Here is a 27692-nt window from a genome sequence, read left to right as displayed (position 1 = left end):
GACTTGAACTCCACCACGGAAAGGAAAGCCCCCGAACGTTGGCTCGCTGCGTCCCCATCCGGGGCCGAGCCCTCCGCGACGCCACCGGGGCCATGGGGGCCGCACGCAGCCCGCCGCGCGCTGTCCCGGGGCCCCCGCTGGGACTGCTCCTGCTGCTCCTGGGCGTGCTGGCCCCGGGTGGCGCCTCCCTGCGACTGCTGGACCACCCGGCGCTGGTCTGCTCCCAGCCGGTGAGACTCGACTGGGGGAGCGGCCGCCGCCAGGATGGTGCGGGCGCCGGGCAAGATCGCGGAGGGCTGGACGGCCGCACGGCCGGGACTATGCGTCCGGGCTAGGGAGGCAGGAAGTCCGCGCCGCGGGCTCGGAGGGGCTAAGAAACTTGGGTACAGATATCGCGGCGCCTGGGGAGGACCCTCGGTGTGGAATGGGGGTAGAGGGGGGTGGCACATCGCGCGGCGCGTGTGGCACAACCTGGCCCGCCATCGTGGCTGGAGACGGGAGTGACACTTTCGCCCCGGCCGCGGAGTTCGGGGAAGGAGGCCGCGGCGCGGGGCCAGGCCGGAGAGGCGGGCAGGGCTGGTAGAAAGGGACTGTGGGGAAGGGGCCCGGGGAGGAGCCAGGACGGGTCGGGACCCAGCTCCAAGCCGTGCGTCCCCACGTCCCCCGGCGGGGCACGATCGGCCCTCGGGAGGCCCATGGCGCTCTCGGGAGCTTCCCTCAAGCCGTGCCCTTCATGCCGCCGACGGAGCCGGGCGAGCCCACGTCGTGCGTGCGGAAGGTGGAAGCCCTCGCCCGCGCCCCGCAGAGGGACCCTGCTGTCGTAGAGCTATGGCCTGCGGGGGCCGGAGCGCTGAGACGCGGCACCAGGTTTCGGGGAGAGCTCTGCCGAGGGCGGCTGAGGGCCACCTCCCCAGAGGCGCGAAGCCCGGAGGAGGAGCAGATGGTTCTTAAGACGGCGCTCTTCCCGCCTCTCCCACCCCCTACTACCACCACCTGGGTCTGGGAACCCGGTGAGCGCGCAGTGGGAGAATCAAACGTTTATAGCTGTCAAGTCGTAGCCCCGCTGCGCCCCCAGGAAGTGACCCACCCGCCTGCCAGGTAGTGGCCTTTCTGTGAGCCAGGACCATCTAAAGGGAAAAAAAAGAAAAAACAGCAAAACGCTGTGCCCCTCCACAATATACTCTCCTCTTCCCCGCATCCCCAAGGGGATCTTTCCTCCCCTCCACTGCCACCGCTGACCCCAAGGAATAATGCTCAGTATCTGAGTCAGAGGATGTAAAACAAAGGGATATTTCTCCTTATCTAATTTTGTGGAGGATTTACCAAAAGAGGGTGGAGGGTGAGTGACTATTTCACAGGAAAAAAAAAAAAAAGATGTTTTTAGTGTGAATGATGTTGAGAAATGTCCTGTGACTTCCACTACTGGGCGAAGCAGGTCCCTCTGCCCTGCTGGTCCCTCCTGCAGGCTGTGTATGAAGCGTTCTGATACGGAGGGTTGGTGCGCCTGGGTTGACAGCCATTCTTCAGGTGCCCGCAGAGTACAGGGCGCCATACTGGGAGCTGGAACTATAAATAAATACTCTGGAGACCCTAATATCCAGGGACCTAACCCATCTCGGGGAGGAACGAGGCTTGAAGTTAGGGAACTGTCTAGCAAAGCTACTTGCACAACTGGTATGTGTACGGAATTCCAGGAAAAAGAAAAATTCCTTCCAGTTGGGGTGTCCGTCATGGAAAAGGCATTTGGGCATCCCTGTGGGGGTAGCAGGAGCATTCCAGGTGGTGGAAAGGGCCTGAGCCAAGGTCCTTAGGTGGGACAGGATACGGTGTGTGGCCGGAATGGAGGGTCTGTGTAATAGGACAGTGAGAAAAGATGCGAGAAGTGGGGATGGGACTCCCCTGTGTGTGGCGTGGGAGCTGAGCTCTGACCTTCACTGCACAGTGAAGCAACTGCAAGTCAGGAGCAGAAGCACAGCCTGGCTCCAGGGAGGGCTGGAGAGAGACGCTTGCTGTTCATATTTATCTGCAGTCTCTCGTTCTCTTCCTTCCTCTCACTGTTCTGTATATACCTGTCTCACAGACAGCTCATCTCCAGAGAGAGACAGCTCTGGGCTCCACTGACTAGTTCTTTTAAAAAGAAAGAAAACACACCCTTCAAATTTCTCTCCCTCACTGGTGTTTTAGTGGATGCAATGAGGGAGGGAAGGCCACAGAGGTGGCCAGAGGACCTGGATTTGCAGACAGCGTCGCACTTACTGTCTCTGCAGTCTTGGGCTTTGAGGCTGCCTCGCCCTGGATTCCCTCATTTCCACAAAGGCAGGACTGGGTGAGCCTTCTCAAAGGAAGTCCATGCCACTTTCCAGAATGTAAGTGTCTGTCCAAAGCCAGTTCGATTTAACTCTCCATGACTATCCTCAGACAGGGAGGAGGCTTCTGCACACCTGTCCTGTTCCTAGCTCAGTGCTGGAGCACAGGATGCGGGGGCTTGATATGTATGTATTGACTGAACAAAAGAATGCATGAATGAAGGACAGAATGGTCAGCTCTGCTTGGAAAGTAGTGGCAAGCTGAGACCAACCATAGCGCTGGTTCCAGCTGCTTGGGGTTAGCACCTCAAAACCCAGATGACTGATTTCCCCACAGAAATCAATACATGAGAAACCATCAATAATTGCATTTCCCTGGGCATTTCCTTTTGGTTAGCCCTTCTCCCTGCCTAGGCGTCATGCAGGTTTCCCATGACCGCCGGCCTGGAGGCATGCCCATAGGAAAGACAGCAGCAACTTAAGAGTTGGTCAGGGCGAATGTTAACACATGATTTCATAGACAGGATGTGTATTTCATTACAGAGTCTTTTTTCCTGAGCGTTTGCGGTTTTGACTTGTGGTTGTAGAATAGCTGCTCAGTTTAACACTTTTACCTTCTGCTTGCCAGAAGCCACTTTCATCACGCCAGTCTTCCAGAGTCTACAAAGTTGTGTTCTTTATGCCAGGCACTGTGCCGGTGGTTCACAAGTATCCCTTCATCCCATGCTCATGACGGCTTACAAGGTTGGCAGGATGAACCTGCTTTTGAGAGGCTGGGTTATTGGCCCAAGGTCGCACAGCTAATGAGTGCTAAGGTGAGATTGAGAGCAGGCTGTGCTTGTAAGTTCAAAGCCCACTTTCTCTATCAGGCACTCAGTAGTGTTCACTGAGGCACAGAATTGAATACAATCTTTCATTTCTTCCTCTTAACCTTCACCTTGGCCGGGCGCGGTGGTTCAAGCCTGTAATCCCAGCACTTTGGGAGGCCGGGGCGGGCGGATCACAAGGTCAGGAGATCGAGACCATCCTGGCTAACACCGTGAAACCCCGTCTCTACTAAAAAAATACAAAAAACTAGCCGGGCGTGGTGGCGGGCGCCTGTAGTCCCAGCTACTCAGGAGGCTGAGGCAGGAGAATGGCGTGAACCCGGGGGGCGGAGCTTGCAGTGAGCCGAGATCGTGCCACCGCACTCCAACCTGGGGCACAGAGCAAGACGCCGTCTCAAAAAAAAAAAACAAAAAACCTTCACCTTGTGGGTAGAGCATAGTGGCCTATTGGAGGTGTCCCTTTATTTATTTATTTATTTATTTATTTATTTATTTATTTATTTATATTTTGAAACAGAGTTTCGCTCTGTCACCCAGACTGGAGTGCAGTGGTGCAATCTCAGTTCACTGCAACCTCCACCTCCCGAGTTCAAGCAATTCTTGTGCCTCAGCCTCCCGAGTCACTGGGATTACAGGCGCCTGCCACCACACCCAGCTAATTTTTGTTTTTTGAAACGGAAAGTCACTGTCACCTAGGCTAGAGTGCAGTGGCACCATCTCGGCTCACTGCAACATCCACCTCCCAGGTTTGAGCAATTCTTCTGCCTCAGCCTCCCAAGTAGCTGGGACTACGGGCGTGCACCATGATGCCCAGCTAATTTTTGTTATTTTTAGTAGAGATGGGGTTTCACCATGTTGGCCAGGCTGATCTGGAATTCCTGACCTGAAGTGATCCGCCCACTTCGGCCTCCCAAAGTGTTGGGATTACAGGTGTGAGCCACTGCACCCAGCCAATTATTTTATTTTATATATTTTTTTGAGAAAAGCTCTCACTCTGTCACCCAGATTGGAGTGCCATGGCATGATCTCAGCTCACTGCAACCTCCACTTCCCAGGCTCAAGCGATTCTCCTGCCTCAGCCTCCCAAGTAGCTGGGATTACAGGTGTGTGCCACCACGCCCAGTTAATTTTTGTACTTTTAGTAGAGTTGGGGTTTCACAGTGTTGGCCAGGCTGGTCTCAAATTCCTGACCTCAAATGAGCCACCCGCCTTGGCCTCCCAAAGTGCTGGGATTACAAGCGTGAGCCAATGCACTTGGCCAATTTTTAAATTTTTTTTAGTAGAGACGGTTTCACTATGTTGACCAGAGTGGCCTCGAACTCCTCATCTGCCCACCTCGGCCTCCCAAAATGTTGGGATTACAGGTGTGAGCAACCGCACCTGGCCCTTTTTGTTATTTAGAGAGAGAAGACAGCAGTAATTAAGATCATGTATTCTGGAGCAAAACTTTGTCATGCGAGTGCCACCTCTGTGGGACCTTGGGCCACTTACCCAACCTCCCTGGGTCTTAGTTTTTTCATCAGTACAATTGGGATAAGGGTGCTTAGCTCACAGGATTGTTGTCAAGATCAAATGAGATATATGTACAAAGTGTTTAGCATGATGCCTGGCACAAAAGAGGAGCTCAGTAAACATCAGCTGCTGTCACCTTCATTTTCATGACATCCCCCCTCTGATTTCTGCAAGAGGCCTCATGTAGTGCCATTCACAAGCAGGTAGCTCATACATAATGTTCTGATTCTGCTATTTTTAAAGAATGGCAGTGGCCCCACACCTGTAATCCTAGCATTTTGGGAGGCTGAGGCAGGGGAATCACTTAAGCCCAGAAGTTCAAGACCAGTCTGGGCAACATGGCAAAACCCTGTGTCTACAAAAAACACAAAAATTAGCCAAGTGTGGCTCATGCCTCTAGTCCAAGCTACTAAGGAGACTGAAGTGGGAGGATCTCTTGAGCCCTAGAGGTCAACACTGCACTGAGCCCTGAGCATGCCACTGCACGACAGAGTGAGACCCTGTCTCAAAAAAAAAAAAAAAAAGAATGAGTGGTTTGACATTAGGGATGACTATTAGAGAGGAATTTGTTGGACAAGAGGAGATATGTCTTAGTAATATCCAAAGAAGATCCCAAACACTTTTTTTTTTTTTGCTTTATTTAAAATGTTATGTAATTCTATATTTAATTTTTTTTTCTTAGAGACAGCGTCTTGCTTTGTCACCCAGGCTGGGGTACAGTGGTGCAGTCTCGGCTCACTGCAGTCTCCGCCTCCCAGGTTCTAGCAACTCTCCTGTCTCAGCCTCCCGAGTAGCTGGAACTACAGGTGCACGTAGCCATGCGTGGCTAAGTTTTTGTATTTTGGTAGAGACAGGGTTTCACCTTGTTGGCCAGGCCGGTCTCGAACTCCTGAGCTCAGGCAGTCCACCTGCCTCAGCCTCCCAAAGTGCTAGGATTACAGGCGTGAGCTGTGAAATTAAATTATAAGGAAAAAAAGTCTACTGTTTCTTCCACTAAACAAATTAATGTTTTTATTCATTTATCTTACTTTTCAATCCTTTCATTTGTTTGGCATTACATCATAAATAAACTTCTATCTTTTCATTAATTTTTGTCAAATTATGTATGGTGATCCTCCTTTAAAAATGGTACTAAGATGCTTAAAACAAAAAACAGCAGATCCCTGCGCCACCCCTAAACCTGCTCCCCAAATATGATTCCTTTAGTTAATTCTTCTGACATATACCTCCATATTTCTAAACATGCTTATACTGTTAATTCATGATTTGTTAAATTTAGGTATTATCTATTGACTTCTAATAGATGAAAATTACATTATCTTTCTGCCACCACTTCTCCCTCTCTTTTATTATAGTTAAATCATGATTTTAGTTAAATTAATAGTCAGCATTTGTATTATTATAACAAGTAATCTTTGCTGAGGCAAGTAAGTGTACTTTGATTATATTTTTTTTCTGGTACAATTCCCCTCCCCTCCTGCCCCAGAGATAATAATTGCTTTAATTCTTCACTTGCGTAATTTTCCTGTAACTAGTCTTAATTTTGTTCTATCAGACTTGTCATATCATTTCCCCCTCCAAATCATCAGATATTCCATCAGTTCCATCCCCACCTGTCCCTGGAGAACTTCCTCCTAGAGCACTCTGTTCTCCAGCCCCAACAAGGTCTGTGCTCTCTAGACCTGTGGCACAACAGGTCTAGACCAGAGCAGACATCCTGTCATGGTCAAATCTCCCATGTCCTGGATCCTGTGTCTTCTTCCTCAGGGGTTACTCCTTCATTTTGCTGGAGAATAGCATCCTGTAATTTCCTAAGAATATGTATGAGGGATGGATTAGACATATATATCAGGAACATATATGTTAAGTCTTTTCATGTCAAAATATCTTTATTCTACCCTCATACCTTTTTCTGATAATTTGGCTGGGTATGAAAATTCTGTGTTAAAGATAATTTTCCCTCAGAATTTTGAAAGCATTGCTTTATTGCCTTCTAGCAAACAGTACAGATGCTAAGAAAGTCAATGTTGCTATGTTTCTTATCTTTTTTATGGCACTCTGGAAACCTTTAGGGTCTTCTTTTTATTCCTGATATTACAACAGTTTCAAGATTTGGGGCCTTGGTCTGGGTCTTTTTGTTGTTTTTGTACAGGCCATTTAGTTACCTTTTTAATTTGGCAGTGTGATACTGTGAAATTTGTATTTGGTCTTCAACCCCTTTTTCTGGCATAGTACTCCTAAAATCCTTAGAATCTCCAAAATTGTATCTTTTATATACTAATGACTCACTGGTGGCTGGCAGCCTCTAGGCAGCTTCAGGATGGGTGCTGGTCACAGGAAGGACCAAGGTAGGATTAGAGGGCTGGGACGTTTAGCCCTGCCCCTTTACCCTTCACATCTGGGAAGGGGAGAGGGGACTGAAGGTCCCCTGAAGTTGCAATGGCCAGTGTTTTAATCAATCATGCTCACAGGAAGCCTCCATTAAAAACTCAAAAGAACGGGGTTCAGAGAGCTTCTAGGTAGTGGAACATGTGGAGGCTCCTGGAGGGTGGTACACCTGAGGAGGGCGTGGAAGCTTTGCACTCCTTCCCCTATACCTCATCCTATGCATTTTTTTTCTTCTGTATTATTTGTGATATCCTTAAAATAAACTGGTAAATGTGTTTCCCTGAGTTCTCTGAGCAGCTTTAGCAAATTAATTGAACTGAAAGAGAGGAGCATGAGAACCTCAAATTGAACCCAGTTGGTCTTAGAAGTTCTGGAGGCCCAGACTTAACCGCTTGCGTCTAGGGGGTGGGCAGTCTTGGGGACTGAGCACTCAACCTGTGGGATCTGATGCTGTCTCCAAATAGTGTCAGAATTAAATTGGAGGATACCCAGCTGGTGTCTGCTGCAGAATTGATTGCTCGCTTGGTGGTGGGAAGAAAACCACCCCCAATATGTAGTCACAGAAGTCTTCTGTGACTTCTGTTGATTGTTGTGGTGATGTGAGGGCAAAGGAAAAATACAGTTTGAGTTTTTCCACACTCTCAGGGAATATGTGTCCTTCACTTCCAGAATGTTTTCTTTCTTTCTTTCTTTCCTTTTTTAAAAAGTAATTTCTTCCTTCTCTTTTTTCGTTAATCTCCTTCTAGAAACCTAGTCAATCATATTTTGTTTCCTAAATTGAATCTCTAATAATCTTATATTTTTTTCCGCCGGGCGCAGTGGCTCACGCCTGTAATCCCAGGACTTTGGGTGTGCGAGGTGGGTGGATCACGAGATCAGGAGATCAAGACCATCCTGGCCAACATGGTGAAACCCCATCTCTACTAAAAATACAAAAATTAGCCGGGCGTGGCGGCACATGCCTGTAATCCCAGCTAATCAGGAGGCTGAGGCAGGAGAATAGCTTGAACCCGGGAGGCGGAGGTTGCAGTGAGCTGAGATCACACCACTGCACTCCAGCCTGGCGACAAAGCAATACTCTGTCTCCAAAAAAAAAAAAAAAATCATGTTTTTTTTTCCTATTCTATTTGTACTTTCAGAGAAATGTCCTCAATTTCATAGACTAACCCTTCTATTGAATTTTTATTCAGTAGAACTTCTTCTATTGAGTTTCAGGGTTCAGTTTTCATTCTCTGCCTACTCATTTCTCCACGGTGTCCTGCCCTTGTTTCACAGATGCAGTGTTGTATCTCTTCGGGGCTAGAAGAATTTTACTTGTCTGTTTTAATCATGTTAACAGCATTGGTTTTTTGGGGTTTTTTGTGTTTTTTTTTTTCTTCCAGGAGTATTTTTTAGTTGTTTTGATCTATTTTTCATACAGAAAACCTATCTCAAATATCTGGTATTCCTTGGATGTCTGAGAGTATTTTAAGAATGAAGTCCTAAGAGCTGATTAAATGCTCTGTGTAGTTAAGGTTTATTGAACCTTGGACTTTACTGTGTAGGAGATCAGGCTAATGGTGAACCTGGCCTATTGGGTGACCTCCAAATGCTGAAATCTGGAAGTCTTTTCTTTGGGCCTGGTTGCCAGCATTTTGAGATCAGAGCAGGGAAAGAGAAGATAAGGTTCCCAACACTCCATGCGTAGACCTTCACTTAATTCTCCCCGCCCCTCAGCCCTGAGGGTTATAAGGTTCTGAGGGGCCCCTGGCCTCCTTATCAGTAACTCCCTTTTGCAGCGTTCAGACAGAAGTTCCTCCACTCGGCACGAGCCAGCTGCCTACTCTGCTGCCACTTGAACAGTTATTTATTCATTCATTCATTTGTTCATTTTTGAGGTTTTATAATTTTATTTGACAACAACATCGTTCTCATCCACAGTGACTGACTGTCAATTTCTGAAAGTGGTAATAGGTACACAGGTAACCAAAGTATACAGCTTGTTTGGTGAATCTTCACCCTCATGCTTTCTGAACAACTGCACATGGATACAGATAGAACGTTCCTTATTCCTTTGGCCCAGACAGCTTTGTTGAGCCTGGTGTTAGCATATCTGGAGTCCCCATCTCCTTCAAGGCAAAGTTCTGGGTCTCTTTGAGTGACAAAGGGGCACACTGCTTGACGTCCACTCCATGTGTGTGCTTGTGAAACCATTCATATTCTGGTGTCACCACCTCATTGGTGGCAGGTGACAGGATAGCCCTTTGTTTGTTTGTTTATTTATTTAGACAGATTCTCGCTTTGTCGCCCAGGATAGAGTACAGTGGCACAGCCTTGGCTCACTGAAGCCTCTGCCTCCCAGGTTCAAGCAATTGTTCCACCTCAGCCTCGCAGATAGCTGGGACTACACGCACACGCCACCATACCCAGCTAATTTTTGTATTTTTAGTAGAGACAGGATTTCACCATCTCTTGGCCAGGCTGGTCTCGAACTCCTGATGTCAGGTGATCCACCTACCTCAGCCTCCCAGAAGTGCTGGGATTACAGACATGAGCCACTGCGCCCGGCCAGCACCCTTCTTTACAGGAGCTATGTTGCTGGGGCCAAGTTGGAAAGGACTTTTAAAATTTTGTTCACATCTCTTGTCCACTGAGTTTGGCTCTTTGGTCTTTGAGAATTTACAAAAAAAAAAATTCTTTCCTATAATTGTTATATTGTTTGGAGAGAGGGAGAAAATATGTGTGTATGGTCAATGCCTATTACCTCTAACAGAATTTTTGTTCTATGTTTCACTTATATGTATATTTTTCAGTTTTGATTAAATCTTTTTTCCCCTTATCTTCCCTCATGCCATCTCCTCTGCTTCTGTCCCCTTTGCCCCCAGCAAACTGTGTTAACACCTGATACATACCTGTTCACATGTTTCTATTCTTATTCAGTTAAGTTATACTCATATATATATTCCGGGAGATCTTTTTCATGACTTGTTTCCATAGAAATTGGGATCATACTATAAAAAGTTATTTGCAACTTATTTTCCTCACTCATCAACACATTCCAGCCATCTGCAGGCCAACAGATGTCTATGCAACTAATTCTCATTCTCTTTAATATCTGCATAATATTCCATTGTAGATAGCAATCTATTCAACCATTTCCAGTTTGATAGACATTTAGATTTAAACTAGATCTCACCTTAATTCAGCCATTCTCTATTGATGAGCATTCAGTACCACAGAAAAAGAGGGGAAGCTATCCAGTTTTTTAAAAGCTAGTATAAGCTTAATTCTAAAACTTGACAAATCTTATACAAAAAGAAAAAGTATGGACCCGTCTCATGTATGAACATAAATCCATGCAATGCTAAATAAAATATTTGCAAATGTAATCTAGCAGAATATCAAAAGAACAATGCGCCAAACCTAGTAATCAGTGCTGGAGAGGTATATGATAAGGTTCAGAGCTGTTTTGAATGAAAACTATAAACCTAATAGTAACCGAAGTAAAAGACTTATATGCAACCACAAGTATCAGAAACCAAGACCAAAAACAGTATTCCATAGGGCATACCCACTATTTCACTGCAGCTCAGGAATGAGAGGAGGACACCTGCCTGCACCACCGGGAATCAACCAACTGTGTTGTCAGACCCTTCCACCTTCCTCTTGGTCTTCATGAAGACAAGAGCTTTTCATCATGGGCACATCCTGCAGTGTTTTTGAGTAGCTCCCAGTGGCTAGTAGGAAGTTACTCCAAACGATCTATCTGTTTGCCTTCTCTAGAAGAGCTCCCCATCTCAAGGTGAAAGAACCACTTTTTTATCCTCCACATCATAGGAATTTTAAGGGAGAGGAGAAATGAGAGGACTCAGGGGAGTTAATCTTCTCGCCATTTAGGAAAGAGTGACATTTATTAGTGTGAGCCTAGGCAACCAGATGGATTTTGTTGGGAACATGTGCGGAGCCCCCTAGTGGGGTGGTGGTACTTGCCCGGGACCTGTAGGGGAGAATTCAGGAGCTGAACAGGGCCAGGAGCGCTTATGAACTGGGCTCCCAGAGAGGGAGGATCCAGGTGAAGTAGCTCGCTCAGAGTCAATCCTGGGTGCATGCAGATGTCATCCTGTGTGTGACCACTCTGTAAGTGAACCCTGGTGGCATGGGGTCTTCTCCTGTGCGTAGCCCTACCTCTCTGCTCCCTCTCAAGAGAGAGGAGAGTATCAGCGCCAGCACCCTACTCACACCAGTCACTTTGTTGACCTTGAGATTGTGTTTCTGGTCTGCCTCAGCATCTGACTTTCCACTGCGGGATGCGTTTGGTCTATTTTGCTGGTTAGAGAACTGGAGACACCTGAGCCTGAGCTCCTTCTCGGGCCTCCCCTTGCTGCACCACCAAGTCTGAAGGAGTGGGGGCCTCTGCTCATCATAATAGTAGCTTCCATTTATTAAGCTCTTGCTCTATGCCAGGCTCCAGAGAAGGGGGTCATGAGTTACAGAGCACCCCTTAGGAACCAGACACAGGGCACAGTTTGCCTCATTTCACAGGCAGTGAGGTGGTTCTGGGCATAGTGATTCTCCCAGTGCTTCTAGGGATCTGCCTGTCTAGCAGTGCCGCAGCACTGAGATTCATTCGGTTGTGTAGTCCATGACTACATTCCCACTGTTTGAAAAGTTTTATAATGCAGACATACTAGAAGGGAAAAGTGAGCGGCTCTCTACAGGCACACCGTCAGCACCAACCCACCCTCACCCCAAAGTTCTGCATTTCTCTTTCTATCACTTAATGCTCATCAGTGCTGTAGAATTGGTACTATGATTATTCTGGTTTTATAGTTGGATAAATTAAAGCTTGGGGAGGGGACTCAACCCCAGGTTCCAGGTGTGTATCTGTGTGTATGTGTGTTTTCCAAAGTAGGTCAGCCGGCAACACATAAGCCTAATGGTTACATTTCCCTACTAGGGCTTCTAAATTTGGCCATCAGGATCTCCTCAGGGTTGGAAAGTTAACACATCCTGCCCAGGAGGGAGGCAATATAATGTAATATGGGTGCCTCAGCTTCCTCATCTGCAGAATGGGCTGAGGATAATCCCTCATCATAACCACCTGGAACAGGGCCTGGCACACTTTCCCTAGAGACTTGTAGGGACTTAGTGAATGTTCCCCAACAGATCTGTCACAGAAACTGTAAATATTGCCCCTCACCCCTTTCGCACCTCTTGCAGCGGTGTTATCCAGGAAGGTTGGAAACCTCGGGAGACCAAGGGTCCCTTTTCCCAGGGCCCTCCAAGAGAACCCTCTCAGTGTCTTTTAAAGCTGTCAGGGCCCCAGCTCATAGCAGTTCCTCATAAAACACCGTTCCCTTTGCCGTCCGCCGGACTCACTTCTCATCCTATTCCCCAAAAAGTGAGAAGGGCGAGCTGTGTAAACGGCATTCCTGAGAATGAGCCAGCGGAGAGCATCTGGCCCTGGCGGGTGAATTCAAGCCCTTTCCCAACTGTAATAACCACCCTCTTTTTTCCACAGGGGCTAAACTGCACAGTCAAGAACAGTAAGTCATCTCTTTCTGATCTTCTTCTTGTTGCCTTGTTAATCAAGTGAGAGCCTGGTGCCAACTTCTGACAGAAGCCCTGCCATGCCACTCCAGGTTCAGGCTGTGAGCTCCAGCCATCCGCAGGAGGGTTCCCGGAGAACTGTGGATGCGTGCACCTGCGCTTCCTGTCGAGAACATTCATTATGCAAAAGTCAGGAAAGGAGAAACAGAACTGTCATTGGGGTTGTGAAAGTATTCTCTGGGGTGCTGTCCTACTGTATCTATAATATGATTTGATTCGCCACAGCTTGTCACTGTAAAGTGAGAGACATCTGTGGTGTTGATTTTGTTGTATTTTAATTCAAAGAGGAGGCACATATTCAAGTGTCTAAGCCAATTAGAGACCCCTGACATATAAAAATAAAGCAACTCTTACTACAACTGCATCCCTCCTGTGCCCTTATTCCCAATCACAGCTTCATCTCAGAATCAACTCATGTACTTTGTCTTCTCTCCTAAAATTCCCTTTAGACTTGAGAGGTTTGCAGTGACCCCAGTGAACGTTAGAAAAGAGGGAGCAGGGCAGTAAAGCTGAGGACACGGCCGAGGGCCACAGGCTGGAAGGTCGCAGGCCCCTGAGCTGTTTGCTGTCTAGCTCTCTGTACCTGCTCCTGGGCCATCTCAGGGTCTTGGCTGTAAGTCTCTGAGTGCTGCTTTTCCCTGGCTGCCAGGTACCTGCTTAGATGACAGCTGGATTCACCCTCGAAACCTGACCCCCTCCTCCCCAAAGGACCTGCAGATCCAGCTGCGCTTTGCCCACACCCAGCAAGGCGACCTGTTCCCCGTGGCTCACATCGAATGGACACTGCAGACAGACGGTGAGTGGGCCTGCCAGCAGGGCCTTGGGGGATTCTCCCCACGTCCAAGTGGCTCTCCCAGTCAGGCTCAGGATTGGGCTCTCAGTTCTGTGTTTAGACATGAGGGTTCAAATTTAGTGCTATAAGGATCCATTATTTCATGCAGTTCATACTTGTTCAGCATTTTAGATATTAACCCACAGTGATACCTTCTCATCACACCATTCTTCATGAAAGGGCTTCCTTCAGCCTAACATTTTTAGCACCCTGAGGAAAAAAAAAAAGCAAGCAGTTGATTTTGTGACTACGGTACCAAAAATGAAGTGGAAAATGGCAACACATTTGTCAGCCTGTTCCCTGAATTTAGGGGCCAGCACTTCTAAAACATCCCCCGAGCCTATTCAGGAATAGAGAGTTTAGGTTATAGAATTGGGACGACTGGGGCTTACGAGCACTAGCCCCAGATTTGCGAACGGGGCGTGGGGGAAGTTGTTTTTGGAAGTCCCCGCCCTCAGTGCTCCTGCTGACTGCCACAACCTCGTGAGGATGGTGGGGATGGCTGTGTTTGACTCCCATGCCAGATTGTCAAAGCCCTCACCACAAATTTGTAAAGCCTTTACTTCTAGCCCCGTGTAAAGTGTCATTTTTCCTTGCCTAGCTGGGAAATAACTGTCTGCAAGACAGTGGGCTGGGGCCGGAGAGCGAACTGAGAGGAACAGGATGTGGAGAGTTGGGTAAGGGCAGATTTTCTTTTAGGAGTGAACAACCACAACAGATAGGGAAGTGACACACCCAGCACTTGTCTTGGCTGATCTGTATCTGTTTGTCTCCTCTTCCCCCTCTGTCCTTCAGCCAGCATCCTGTACCTCGAGGGTGCAGAGTTATCTGTCCTGCAGCTGAACACCAATGAACGTTTGTGCGTCAAGTTTGAGTTTCTGTCCAAACTGAGGCATCACCACAAGCGGGTAAGAATACAGCTCCTGAGTGGATTGTGTTCCACTGATTCCACCAGTACAGACTTGTTGTCCCCAAATTCAGACCCTGATTTAGAGTGGGGAAGACTGAGAGGTGCTGAGAGAGTCTGTGAAATTCAAAATGGCAGCCTGAGATGGGCAGAGTCAAAAGAGAAGTGATGTGGCCCCCGTGAGCAATAGTGAGGGACAGAGCATATTTCTGAAAGCTTCCCTCACATACTCACCCCGACTTTTTCTTCCCACTTTACCTAGCCATTCATTCTGAAAGGAAGTTGAATTGGAAGACAACTTCCACAGCCCTACCTCCTGCCATCTTTGTGTAACTTTGTGTAACATCTTTTATGTGTAAATTGGATTAAGCTGGGGCCTACCTTCAGGAAGGAAAAACTGCCCGAAGAACTGCCATAGGTGGGCAAATGAGCACTGCAACAGTTTAGTCTCATTTTGCTGCTCACAGCTAAATGGTGAAATGTTGATTCTTGTTTGTTTGTTTAAAGCAGTGGATCTCAAAGTGTGGTCCCTAGGTCAGCAGCCTCAGCCTCACCTGGGAACTTGGTAGAGATGTGCGGCCCCACCCCAGACTTCCCAGGCCAGAAACTCGTAGGGTGGGGTCCAGCAACAGGTGCTTAACCCTCAAGTAATTATGATACAAGCCTTAGTTTGAAGACTACTGGTTTAAATCTGCAAATGGCCCCTTGAAAATAAGTTAGATCTCCCACAGACTCAAGCAGTAAAGACAGAACCCCTCTCCGATGTTAAACTAGGACCCCCAAACTTGACCGCTATGTGGATGGTGAGAACCAGGTTTCTCCATCCACTTAGAAGCAAAGGACCCCTGGCCCCTCCACCAGGGTAACTAGAATGGGGGACGGAGTCAATATCTATAATCTCTACCACCCAGAAAATAACTTAGCACAAATTCAAATATCGTTGCAACTAAGGTGCCTGCTGGCCCAGGGTGAGTGGGGGTCTCTAGCTTGTCCTCTGCACCTTTTTACACCAGAATGGTCTCAAGAGATCCCTGACTTTCCCATTTAAGGAGGAAGAATCATTTGACAAATAGTTTTTGCCTGCCTTGTGTGTGCCAGATCTCCATAGCACCAAGTCCTCTGGCTCAGCCCTGTCATACCTATTGTTCTAGAATTTGAGAGGGCAGGTGGGAGGGGCAGGACAACTTCGACTTTCCCCAAATTCTCTTGCCTTATTCACTATCTACTGATGAGGCCAGATCCAGGTTTAAAAAAAAAAAAAAAAAAATAGGCAGAAAGGACCAGAGGAAACAAAAGCCAAAGATACTGAGTTCCCTGACCTCGGATTTTCTTGTGGTTTTTGCTTATTCTTATTTTTGGCTGAATGTTTGGGAGTGGGTGGGAACGGGGGTCTTTGGGCATAGATGGGTGACAGGGGTGTGTGTAATCCATCCACCTTTCCTTCCTCCCTTCTCTTCAGTGGCGTTTTACCTTCAGCCACTTTGTGGTTGACCCTGACCAGGAATATGAGGTGACCGTTCACAACCTGCCCAAGCCCATCCCTGACGGGGACCCAAACCACCAGTCCAAGAATTTCCTCGTGCCTGGTAAGAGCATCCTCCCAAGACGTTCCCTCCCCAGTGGCCTCTGCGAGAATGAGGCACCGGGTGGCACAGACGCCAGCCCCCCCGCTCAGCAAGACAGTGGCTGGCATTGCCAGCACCTGGAACCCACAGAACAGACAGAGGCCAGGACTGGGAGTTCTTTGGTGTGTGTTGCAGCCTCCGTTCCCTGAGGCAGAGCCCATTCTCTGTTGGCACAACAGTGCATGTTGACCCAAGATCCTAGGAGTTTTATGGGAACCAGAGTACCTCCCTCTATCTAGAGAAGCACCCATCCTGCCCAGAAAATACCATAAAGGCAAGCCGCAAGCCACAAGCCACTCGTGGAGAAGTTGCAGCCTCTACCTCCAGCCTGGTCCCAGCCTCTGTGACCTGCTCTTCTCCTTCCACCTCACATTCCGCCTGCGTCATCCAACACTCGTCCCATGCATGGCGCTCTCCTCCCCGTGCCTATCCACCCTGCCTGTGATTACTGCCAGGCTTTTGTTCTCAGGCATCCTTTGATGTATGTGTGCCTTCTGCTTCTCTGTCCTCCCCAGAAGCTCAGCTATTACCTCCATTTCTCTCCTTTTGTTTTTAATAGAGATAGGGTCTCGCTTTGTCACCCAGGCTATAGTGCAATTTTGCTATCCTAGCTCACTGCAGCCTCGAACTCCTAGGCTCAAGCAATTCTCCTGCCTCAGTCTCCCTACAATTCTCACTGTCCATAGCCAGCTATGTCAGGAAGCCACTTGAGAACAAAGCCTGGGTCTTCTGCCCATTTGTACGATCTCCAGAACCTCATGAATTGCCTTGCATATAGTAGGTGGTCAGGAAATGCTTGTTAAGGACGGTGTTGACCTTCTTCATCCTGGGAACACCCTGCACACACGCGTGCACACACACTCTCTGCTTACCCTGCTTTATGTCACCGCACGTGGCTCATCACTCCCTGACTGGTACTGCATGCTGTGCATTGGCTTCTATTGGTCTCTTCTACTGGGTTGCAGTCTCCAGGGAGCAGGGCTTTGTCTTGTTTACCACTGTACCTCCAGTGCCAAGAACAGGGCCTGGTGTATGGTTGGTGCTCAATAAGTATTTGTTGAAGAAGTGAATCTCCTGAGTTCTCACTTCTGTTCCTAAAGTTGACTGACTCATTCCCTGTCCCTCCATGGTGATTCGCACCTGTCACATGTCTTCTCAGCCTGTGCAAAGACAGGTGCATTGGGGACAAGAAGCTGTGGGTGGGCAGAGAAGGAACTGGAGGGGACCAAGATTGCTTGGTCACCCACAGCAAGCTCAGGAGGAATGCCCTTGAATCGGGAGGGTTCCCTGAGAGAGGAGGATCAGACAAGCAGGCTAGCACTCACACCAAGGTGGGTCCAGCCCTGGATCTCACTCTGAAGGGGCCACCTGTGGACAGGCTCCCAGTGGGGAAAAGATACAAAAGTGTACTTATTAAGTGTTGTTCCTGGTGTCAGGAGCCTGAAAGAACAGATTTCCTAAGGCAGAGGCTTAATGAGTTTCCTTTTTTCTGGGCCGACAGACTGCGAGCACACCAGAATGAAGGTAACCACGCCATGCATGAGCTCAGGTAACGGGCTGGCCCGGGAGAGCTTTACTTGGATGCACACACATGCACATGTGTGTGCCCCTCCTTACTCCCAGCCTGCGTGTGACCTTGGCAGGCAGCCTGTGGGACCCCAACATCACTGTGGAGACCCTGGAGGCCCAGCAGCTGCGTGTGGGCTTCACCCTGTGGAATGAATCTACCCATTACCAGATCCTGCTGACCAGTTTTCCGCACATGGAGAACCACAGCTGCTTTGAGCACATGCACCACGTACCTGCGGTAACTCTGCTATTTTCAACCCCTCTAGCATAGCTCGGGACCACCCCTCCAAGCCCCGAGTCTCTTCTCTGCTGGTCTGACAGAACCGTGTTGCCAGACGCTCAGGACTCAGGGCTGTGCTTAGTCCGTAGTGATCATGGCGCCTTGCCCTTTTTCTTCCCCGGTGATCTTATGGTTGATAGAAAGGCAGTTGACTCTGTCCTGCCCATGACTCAGTCCTTTTTGTTCTTCCCTCCCCCACATGCTCCCTTGTCCTCTTTTTGTTTTGTTTTGTTTATTACAAAAAGGATTTCAGGATTTAAAAAAAAAAGAAATGTGGAAATAGAGACAAAGGGGAACTAAAGATAAGGAAATAAGTCCAGGCGCGGTGGCTCCCACCTGTAATCCCAGTACTTTGGGAGGCCAAGGCAGGAGAATGGCTTGAAGTTGGAGTTCGAGACTGCAGTAAGCCATGATGGCACCACTGCACCCAGTCTGGGGGACAGAGCGAGACCCTGTCTCTAAAAAAATAAAATGAAAATGAAAAAATAAATAAAGTAAATTAATGACATAAAATAGGCCAGGCACAGTGGTTCATGCCTATAATCCCAGCACTTTGGGAGGCCAAGGCAGGTGGATCACTTGAGGTCAGGAGTTCAAGACCAGCCTGACCAATATGATGAAACCCCATCTCTACTAAAAGTTCAAAAATTAGCCAGGGGTGCTGGCACACGCCTGTAGTCCCAGCTACTTGGGAGACTGAGGTAGAAGAATCACTTGAACCTGGGAGGCAGAGGTTGTCGTGAGCTGAGATTGCACCACTGTACTCCAGCCTGGGCGACAGAGCAATACTCCATCTCTAAAAAAAAGAAAGACAAGGCAATGCGATGAAGCCAGCTCAGTGCAGGAAATGTGTGCTATGTGGTTCTGTACAACTGATGTCCATGAACACAGATTTGTTGCCCCCATTCCCAGCAGCCAAAGCAGAGAGAGACTTACCAGTTACTAAGTGTACTTACGAATTTACAACAAACCAGCTTCCATGCAAAAATGGAGTGTTTTCTGGAACAGAAACCTGAAAAGTATTTCTCCCCTGCACTACCTAAGGGGTGCCCTGGACAGCTTCCCCGTGGCAGTGGCACAGCGTGTTCTTACCCAACTAGCCTTACCCATCCTTGCCTCTCTCCGCAGCCCAGACCAGAGGACTTCCACCAGCGATCCAATGTCACATTCACTCTACACAACCTGAAAGGGTGCTGCCGCCACCGAGTGCAGGTGGGTGAGTGTGGTGTGGACAGGTGCAGGGAGCACAACAGGTGGTGAGTGTAGAGTGAACAGGAGTGAGGAGTGTGCACAGGTGGAGAGCGTGGTGTGATGGGAGTGGGGAGCGTGCACAGGTGGAGAGTGTGGTGTGGATGGGAGTGGGGAGCGTGCACAGGTGGAGAGCGTGGTGTGGATGGGAGTGGGGAGCGTGCACAGGTGGAGAGTGTGGTGTGGATGGGAGTGGGGAGCATGCACAGGTGGAGAGTGTCGACAGGAGTGGGGAGCGTGCACAGGTGGAGAGTGTGGTGTGGACGGGAGTGGGGAGCGTGCACAGGTGGAGAGTGTGGTGTGGATGGGAGTGGGGAGCGTGCACAGGTGGAGAGTGTGGTGTGGATGGGAGTGGGGAGCGTGCACAGGTGGAGAGTGTGGTGTGGATGGGAGTGGGGAGCGTGCACAGGTGGAGAGTGTGGTGTGGATGGGAGTGGGGAGCGTGCACAGGTGGAGAGTGTGGTGTGGATGGGAGTGGAGAGCGTGCACAGGTGGAGAGTGTCGACAGGAGTGGGGAGCGTGCACAGGTGGAGAGTGTGGTGTGGATGGGAGTGGGGAGCGTGCACAGGTGGAGAGTGTGGTGTGGACGGGAGTGGGGAGCGTGCACAGGTGGAGAGTGTGGTGTGGACGGGAGTGGGGAGCGTGCACAGGTGGAGAGTGTGGTGTGGACGGGAGTGGGGAGCGTGCCCAGGTGGAGAGTGTGGTGTGGACGGGAGTGGGGAGCGTGCACAGGTGGAGAGTGTGGTGTGAATGGGAGTGGGGAGCGTGCACAGGTGGAGAGTGTGGTGTGGATGGGAGTGGGGAGCGTGCACAGGTGGAGAGTGTGGTGTGGATGGGAGTGGGGAGCGTGCACAGGTGGAGAGTGTGGTGTGGATGGGAGTGGGGAGCGTGCACAGGTGGAGAGTGTGGTGTGGATGGGAGTGGAGAGCGTGCACAGGTGGAGAGTGTCGACAGGAGTGGGGAGCGTGCACAGGTGGAGAGTGTGGTGTGGATGGGAGTGGGGAGCGTGCACAGGTGGAGAGTGTGGTGTGGACGGGAGTGGGGAGCGTGCACAGGTGGAGAGTGTGGTGTGAATGGGAGTGGGGAGCGTGCACAGGTGGAGAGTGTGGTGTGGATGGGAGTGGAGAGCGTGCACAGGTGGAGAGTGTGGTGTGGATGGGAGTGGGGAGCATGCACAGGTGGAGAGTGTCGACAGGAGTGGGGAGCGTGCACAGGTGGAGAGTGTGGTGTGGACGGGAGTGGGGAGCGTGCACAGCCGGCATTCTTGCTGGTGGACAGGGGAAAGCTTGTGTTCTCTCTGGCACCAAGTCACTGCTACCAGTCAGGATTCCTTGCCTGGTAAGACACTGCCCCTGCCTTTCTCCTGTCCGGTTCTCCCTCCCTCTGACTCGCCCTTGCTGGAGGGAGATGATGGCCACCTGGAGATCACGGAGTAGCCAGCCAGGATTCCCTCCTCTCACCTTGCCTCTGCTGGCTGGTAGGCATGGGCGTACTACAATTCTGGAGCCCTTTTCCTGCCCTCTCTGCCTGCAGATCCAGCCCTTCTTCAGCAGCTGCCTCAATGACTGCCTCAGACACTCCGTGACTGTTTCCTGCCCAGAAATGCCAGACACTCCAGGTAGGGGACATGCAGCTGTCCCAGGCCATACTGGCAGTGCAAGTGGTTGAGGGTCCCCAGCCTGCGCTGCGTCCTCACCTGGTTCTGGGGAGTGGTTAGGGAGGAGAGTAACTTGGAGTCCTTCAGGCCTGAAGTGTGGAGTGGGGCTTTAGAGTGTCACTCCCTGGGGCTAGACTTCTGGCTGGCTGGCTTTCATTAGCTATGTAGCCTTAGGCAAAATACTTAATCTTTCTGATCCGCAACTTTCTGGACTGGAAAATGGGGTGGTTTTTACCCTAGAGCCCTAGTTCTGCGCCATGCACTGAGCGCGGTGCTCCAGCATGCTGTCCTTTTTTTATTCTCACTCATTGTGAGTCATGATACCATGAAGTGGAGGATCCCCCACCCCAAACCCCAGGTTCATGGATGAGGAAATTGAGGCACAGAGATGTTGAATAACTTGTCCAAGATCACACACCAGGGACACTGTTTTCAAAAGTCACATGCCCTAATGCGCAGGAGGCTGCGGCCACATGCTCACCAGAGGGCGCGTACATGGAGCCAGGCTGGAAGGAGAACCCAGCCTCCCAAGGAGGAGGCAAGGTGTCTCCTTAGACCAACAACTCAAGTGTCTCTTGTAGATGGTTTCATTAAGTTTAACCTGGATCTAAAGCGCCTGGTGCTGGGCCAACATCATTAAAGCCCTCAAGGGACGTCAGTTGTGTTTTTTGTGATGCCTGGGAAACGTTAAGAATTCCTTTTCTCTCTGTTCTCATTGCAGAACCAATTCCAGGTAAGCTTGGATCTCTCTCCGACAGCACTGCAGCCCTCGGGACATTCCCCAGGGGCCACTTAAGAAGTCCCTGCCTCAGCCAGGCAAACAAGGCTGAACTGAGGCCAGCCCAGAGGCGGGGGTGAGACCATGGTTTGTCGTGGTAGGGCCAAAGAGGACAGAGCCTGGGGCTGGGGAGAGGGGCTGGGGGCCTTAGGGCGGGCAGGGCAGGGCCCGTCACGTCACTCACGCTGTTCTGCTCACTGCAGACTACATGCCCCTGTGGTTGTACTGGTTCATCACGGGCATCTCCGTCCTGCTGGTGGGCTCCGCCATCCTGCTGATCGTCTGCATGACCTGGAGGCTAGCCGGTAAGGGCTGGGGCTCCGGCCGTCCTGGAGTCAGCACCTCAAATACCATCACCACCACTCACTACCAGGGCAAATCGCTTTATTCTCTGAGCCTCAGGTTCTTGCTTGAGAACCATGTCATAAAGCTGTTGTAAGGACTGAGTGAAATAAGACACAGGAATTCTTAGCACAGAACCTGGCATGTGCTATTTGCACAGTATCTGTTAGCCACAATTATATTTGTTGTTATTAAATGTAATATTATTAAAATCAACAGGTTGGAAAGAGCCAGAGTGAAGTTTCCCTGTGTCAGGAATGACCAACCAGGCAGGCGGAGCAGCCTGAACAACCCCATCCTGCAGCCACCAGACGTGGACATCTGGGGTCAGGGAGAATAGTGAGGGTCAGCATCGGGTGATAGAGAAGGCTCCGGCTGCCCTGAGCCATAGGGGTGGACCCCAGCCCCACCTCATTAGCCTTGTAGTCACAGGCCCGTTACTTAACACACCATGGATTCACTTTTCTTTTCTGTAAAATATACTTATAATGCCTTCCTCTCAGGGCTGTGACGAAGGTTAAATGAGTAGCTGAGGAAGGCGCTTGCTGGTGGGGATTAGTACATACCAGTTCCTTCTCCCACCCGCAGCCCTCTGCTGGCCAAGTCCTAAGCCGGGAGAACGCAGGCCTCCCGGTTGGGGCCTCAGCCCTTCTCTGCCCCACCATGACCCTATAGGGGCTGCTCCTTCCCTCGTCTGGGAAGCTGTTTCCACCCTCTCCTAGGCTCGTGAGGATTAGGTGTTAATCATCATTATTGTGTGGTGGAAAGATAACCAGCCAGGCATGGGAGGACCTATGGGAGGTTCCAGTAACATTCAGTAGCACCTCGGCCAATGCTCCATAGGCTGTGCAGCTCTCGAAAGGTTTGGGGCGGGGCGGCGGCGGTGCTTTGGGTTTCCTTTCTGCTGTTGCACTTCTGTTTCCTGAAGTGCCCCGCACCACCATGGGGTGAAGGCAAGGAGGAGCCTTGCTGGTTATTTGGCTGTCTTGACAGTTCTGGGGAAGAGCTGAAAGGGTTAGGATTGAGATTAAGGTTCTAAGTCATTTGCTGAGTCATCTGTGGATCGCAGTCATCCCAGCTGTCACTAAGGAGTTAACTCCTGCAGAGCAGTTTTTTCATCACATCTCCCAGGGGAACAGTTGCTTAAGTATGTGGGTTCCCCTTCCTCACCTCAAAAATACCAGGAGGAAATGCTGCAAGCAGCCTGGTGGGGCTGCTTCTGGAAGGAAGTGTGGTAAGATGCATGCCTTCTGCACAGACACCTTTGGGGAAGAGGTTTCCCTCAGGTGGAGTCAGTTCCGGGTGGCCAAATTTCAGGGAGACGCAGCAGACCAGGACCGTAATGAGGAACCAGGGTGGACCTCCCGTCCCCCAGCACTGGGGGTCCCAGCTGGATCAGTGCTACAAAATAATAACTGTGGCCCCAGTTGATTATGTACAACATTCCAGGCACTTCACATACTCACACTCATTTAATAGCCATTAAACGAGAGCAAATATAGACCCGTTTCACAGAGGAAGAAGCTGCATTTCGGAGGCACTAGTAACTGCTCCGGGTCATGGTGCTCGTAGTGGCAGACCCGGGATTCATGCCTGTGCGATCACCTAGCACGGCCTCCCTGCTCAGTCTCAGGGCTGCCCCCTTACTCTTCACCCTTTGTCAGGGATGGGGCGGACACCCTGTGAGCTGGTTTCTAGTTCTCTTCCCAAAGAACCACTCCAGTGTATTTCTTTTCCTTTCCAGGGCCTGGAAATGAAAAATGCAGTAATGACACCAAATACACCGGTCAGTATTTCCTGGTTTGACTGTTTGCTTATTTTTGAAGCAGTGGAGGGTTCTCCTGGGATAAGTGTGTGGGTTGCCTCCTGTGGTCTAACTCCTGAGTCCCTTCAGGAGACCCCACCTTAGGAACCCCCTTCCAGTACCCCATTCACAAGGGCCCCCAATAACAAGGGCTGGGTGCCATTGTTTTGAATCACTCAGACAAGGAAAGAAAGGTAAGTGCATCGTATTTTGTGAAAAGAGATCCTCTCTGGAGCAGACCGGCAGAGCTTGGTGCCTCTTTTTCTTTTCTTAAGTATAGGCTAAAGACCAGAAAGGAACGTGAGAGATTCTTTTTCCCACAAGGCAGCAGACTGATTTTTTTCAGGCAGCCAAAGGTGGATTAGTAACATCTGGGTTTTTCCAACAGGCCTCAGTTGGGTTTCTCAGCCTAGGGAGGTGGCCAAGCTCTGTGTCCTGGTCCAGGCCCCTCCTGGGCTGACAGGCACAGAGCTGCCCTGGGCCCTGGGGTGAGGGTCAGCACGTGTGGTCTTGTTTCCTTAGATGGCCTGCCTGTGGCTGACCTGACCCCCCCACCGCTGAAGCCCAGGAAGGTCTGGATCATCTACTCAGCCGACCACCCCCTCTACGTGGACGTGGTCCTGAAATTCGCCCAGTTCCTGCTCACCGCCTGCGGCACGGAAGTGGCCCTGGACCTGCTGGAAGAGAAGGCCATCTCGGAGGCGGGAGTCATGACCTGGGTGGGCCGCCAGAAGCAGGAGATGGTGGAGAGCAACTCGAAGATCATCGTCCTGTGCTCCCGCGGCACGCGCGCCAAGTGGCAGGCGCTCCTGGGCCGGGGAGCGCCTGTGCGGCTGCGCTGTGACCACGGGAAGCCCGTGGGGGACCTATTCACCGCAGCCATGAACATGATCCTCCCGGACTTCAAGAGGCCAGCCTGCTTCGGCACCTACGTAGTCTGCTACTTCAGCGAGGTCAGCGGTGACGGCGACGTCCCTGACCTGTTCGGCGCGGCGCCGCGGTACCCGCTCATGGACAGGTTCGAGGAGGTGTACTTCCGCATCCAGGACCTGGAGATGTTCCAGCCGGGCCGCATGCACCGCGTGGGGGAGCTGTCGGGAGACAACTACCTGCGGAGCCCGGGCGGCAGGCAGCTCCGCGCCGCCCTGGACAGGTTCCGGGACTGGCAGGCCCGCTGCCCCGACTGGTTCGAGCGTGAGAACCTCTACCCGGCCGATGACCAGGATGCCCCGTCCCTGGACGAAGAGGTGTTTGAGGAGCCACTGCTGCCTCCGGGAACCGGCATCATGAAGCGGGCGCCCCTGGTGCGCGAGCCTGGCTCCCAGGCCTGCCTGGCCATAGACCTCCTGGTCGGGGAGGAAGGAGGAGCAGCAGTGGCAAAGCTGGAACCTCACCTGCAGCCCCGGGGTCAGCCAGCGCCGCAGCCCCTCCACACCCTGGTGCTCCCCGCAGAGGAGGGCGCCCTGGTGGCCGCGGTGGAGCCTGGGCCCCTGGCTGACGGTGCCGCTATGCGGTTGGCACTGGCGGGGGAGGGCGAGGCCTGCCCGCTGCTGGGCAGCCCGGGCGCTGGGCGAAATAGCGTCCTCTTCCTCCCTGTGGACCCCGAGGACTCACCGCTTGGCAGCACCCCCATGGCGTCTCCTGACCACCTTCCAGAGGACATGAGGGAGCACCTCGAAGGCTTGATGCTCTCGCTCTTCCAGCAGAGTCTGAGCTGCCAGGCCCAGGGGGGCTGCGGTAGACCCGCCATGGTCCTCAAAGACCCACACACGCCCTACGAGGAGGAGCAGCGGCGGTCAGTGCAGTCTGACCAGGGCTACATCTCCAGGAGCTCCCCGCAGCCCCCCGACGGACTCACGGAAATGGAGGAAGAGGAAGAAGAAGAGCAGGACCCAGGGAAGCCGGCCCTGCCACTCTCTCCTGAGGACCTGGAGAGCCTGAGGAGCCTCCAGCGGCAGCTGCTTTTCCGCCAGCTGCAGAAGAACTCGGGCTGGGACACGGTGGAGTCAGAGTCAGAGAGGCCCAGTGCATGAGGGCGGCTCCCCAGGGACCGCCCAGATTCCAGACTTGAGAGAGGAGTGTGTGTGCACGTGGATACACAAGTATTCGTCTGTGTGTACATGTCTGCTTGTGTATTTGTTCGTGTGTGAAGTGTAGGTTTTAACATATGGATGTCTGGATTTGAATCCCAGGCATCCCTCCTGAGTTTTCTTCCTGCAGCCATCTGGTTATCTTCTCTCCCCAGGGAATCCACACAGCCCGCTCCCAGGAGCTAATGGTAGAGTGTCTTTGAGATGCCATCATTTATTCATTCAGCATTTATGGTGCACCTACTATGTGCCAGGCATTTGGGATACCGAGATAAATTGCATGTGGCATGGCCCCAGCCACGAAGGAACTTAACCGCTAGTGCCAAGGACACATTAACGAACAGGATGGGCTGGGCACGGTGGCTCACGCCTGTAATCCCAGTACTTTGGGAGGCCAAGGCAGGTGGATCACTTGAGGTCAGGAGTTTGAGACCAGCCTGGCCAACATGGTGAAACCCCATCTATACTACAAATACAAAAATTAGCTGGGTGTGATGACACACATGCCTGTAGTCCTAGCTACTTGGGAGACTGAGGCAGGAGAATTGCTTGAACCTGGGAGGCAGAGGTTGCAGGGAGCCGAGATCATGCCGTTGCACTGCAGCCTGGACAACAGAGCGAGACTCCATCTCAAAAAAAAAAAAAAAGGATGGTCACATGAGGTGTAAAAGCTGAATGGGCCGGGTGCAGTGGCTCATGCTTGTAATCCCAGCAATTTGGGAGGCCAAGGCATGTGGATTGCTTGAGCTCAGGAGTTCAAGATCAACCTGGACAACATAGTGAGACCTTGTCTCTACCTAAATTTTTTTTTAGCCAGTCATGGTGGCACATGCCTGTAGTCCCAGCTACTCGGGAGGCTGATGCGAGATGATCACTTGAGCCCAGGAGGTGGAGGCTGCAGTGAGCTATAAAGGTACCATTGCACTCCAGCCTGGGCAGCAGAGTGAGACCCTGTCTCAAAAAAATAAAGTAGGTTGAGTGGAAGCCTGCCCAGGGCCATGAGCATGCACAGTAAAGGCACCCAGGCCAGGGAGGATCCCGGAGGAGATGCCGGAGCTGAAGGATTATGGTTGGGGAAAGCGCAGTCCCGGCAAGGAAGCAGCCTGTGGGTAGGTGCTGGGAGGTGAGTGGTATGAGCGTCAGGGAGCTGCTGGTGGAGCCTGGAGGGGAAGGAGAGGGGCAGTGAGAGAGATCACAGGTGGGGGTTGGGGGGGGTGTCACCAGAGCTCAGGCTGGGGACAGCCTTGTGGGCATCAGTCCCGAGGCCTGGGGCACCTTTTGACTGATGAGCTGTCCCTGTGCATGGAGAGAGGCTGAGGGCTAAACACAGCTGGATGTCACCTGAGTTCATGTATAGGAAGAGAGAAATGTCAAGGTGAAACATAAAAGTGTCTGGCAGGAAGGTGAGTCTGAAGCCCTGTACCCGCATTCCGACTATCAGTGGGGAGCTGTTAGCAGGCAGGATTCTTCAGAGCAGCTGGGCTGGAGCTCCCCTGAGCTCAGGAAGCCCCAGGGTGCAAGGGCAAGGAAATGAGGGGTGGTGGGCATTGAAGATCTGGGCAGACCTTGTGTGGGAAGAGGAAGGGGTGCTGCTGTGACTTCAAGGTCTGAGGTCCAAAAACAGCATTTGAAAAGAGACTCTGAAGCCAGTGTTGGAAGAATTTGTTCCTGAAGTACCTCCTAGGGGTAGGCTGGAGGCTTCTGGCTTCAGGGTCCTGAGGAACACACTGAGGTGCCCTCTGACACTAGAATAGGGTGCCCTTCATTCCTACGCCTGAGTCCTTCACTATATTTCCAAGCTCCAGTGAGGAGGAAAGGATTCGGAAATGGGACAGGAGAGCAAACAGGACAGTTGTGTGTGTGTGAGCATGTGTGTGTGCACGCATACATGTACCTGAAAGAGATTATCAATAAAAGTGCATACATTTGTTGATCTGG

The 27692-nt window shown here is 51.0% G+C and overlaps 1 protein-coding gene across 5 annotated transcripts; it reads left to right on the top strand.

Annotated features, from left to right (window-relative positions):
- IL17RA (interleukin 17 receptor A) lies at positions 1 to 27692 on the top strand. Of its 5 annotated transcripts, XM_005568062.5 has the most exons (13): positions 1 to 230; positions 12534 to 12558; positions 13272 to 13418; positions 14250 to 14362; positions 15821 to 15947; positions 17488 to 17535; positions 17630 to 17793; positions 18964 to 19047; positions 20617 to 20701; positions 21462 to 21473; positions 21722 to 21823; positions 23605 to 23646; positions 24187 to 27692. In XM_005568062.5, exons 1-13 carry the CDS (start codon positions 93 to 95, stop codon positions 25695 to 25697), a joined length of 2598 nt encoding a protein of 865 aa, XP_005568119.3. In that variant the 5' UTR covers positions 1 to 92; the 3' UTR covers positions 25698 to 27692. The 5 variants fall into 5 exon arrangements, with proteins under 5 accessions (XP_005568119.3, XP_073860668.1, XP_073860670.1 ...); XM_074004567.1 differs by lacking the exon at positions 12534 to 12558; XM_074004569.1 differs by lacking the exon at positions 12534 to 12558 and having other exon boundaries at positions 21462 to 21594.

The sequence above is a fragment of the Macaca fascicularis genome, chromosome 10 (assembly GCF_037993035.2).
Source record: "Macaca fascicularis isolate 582-1 chromosome 10, T2T-MFA8v1.1".
Lineage (NCBI taxonomy): Eukaryota > Metazoa > Chordata > Mammalia > Primates > Cercopithecidae > Macaca > Macaca fascicularis.
The sequence above is the reverse complement of the archived record's forward strand: the minus strand, read 5'-3'. Positions and strand labels throughout refer to the sequence as shown.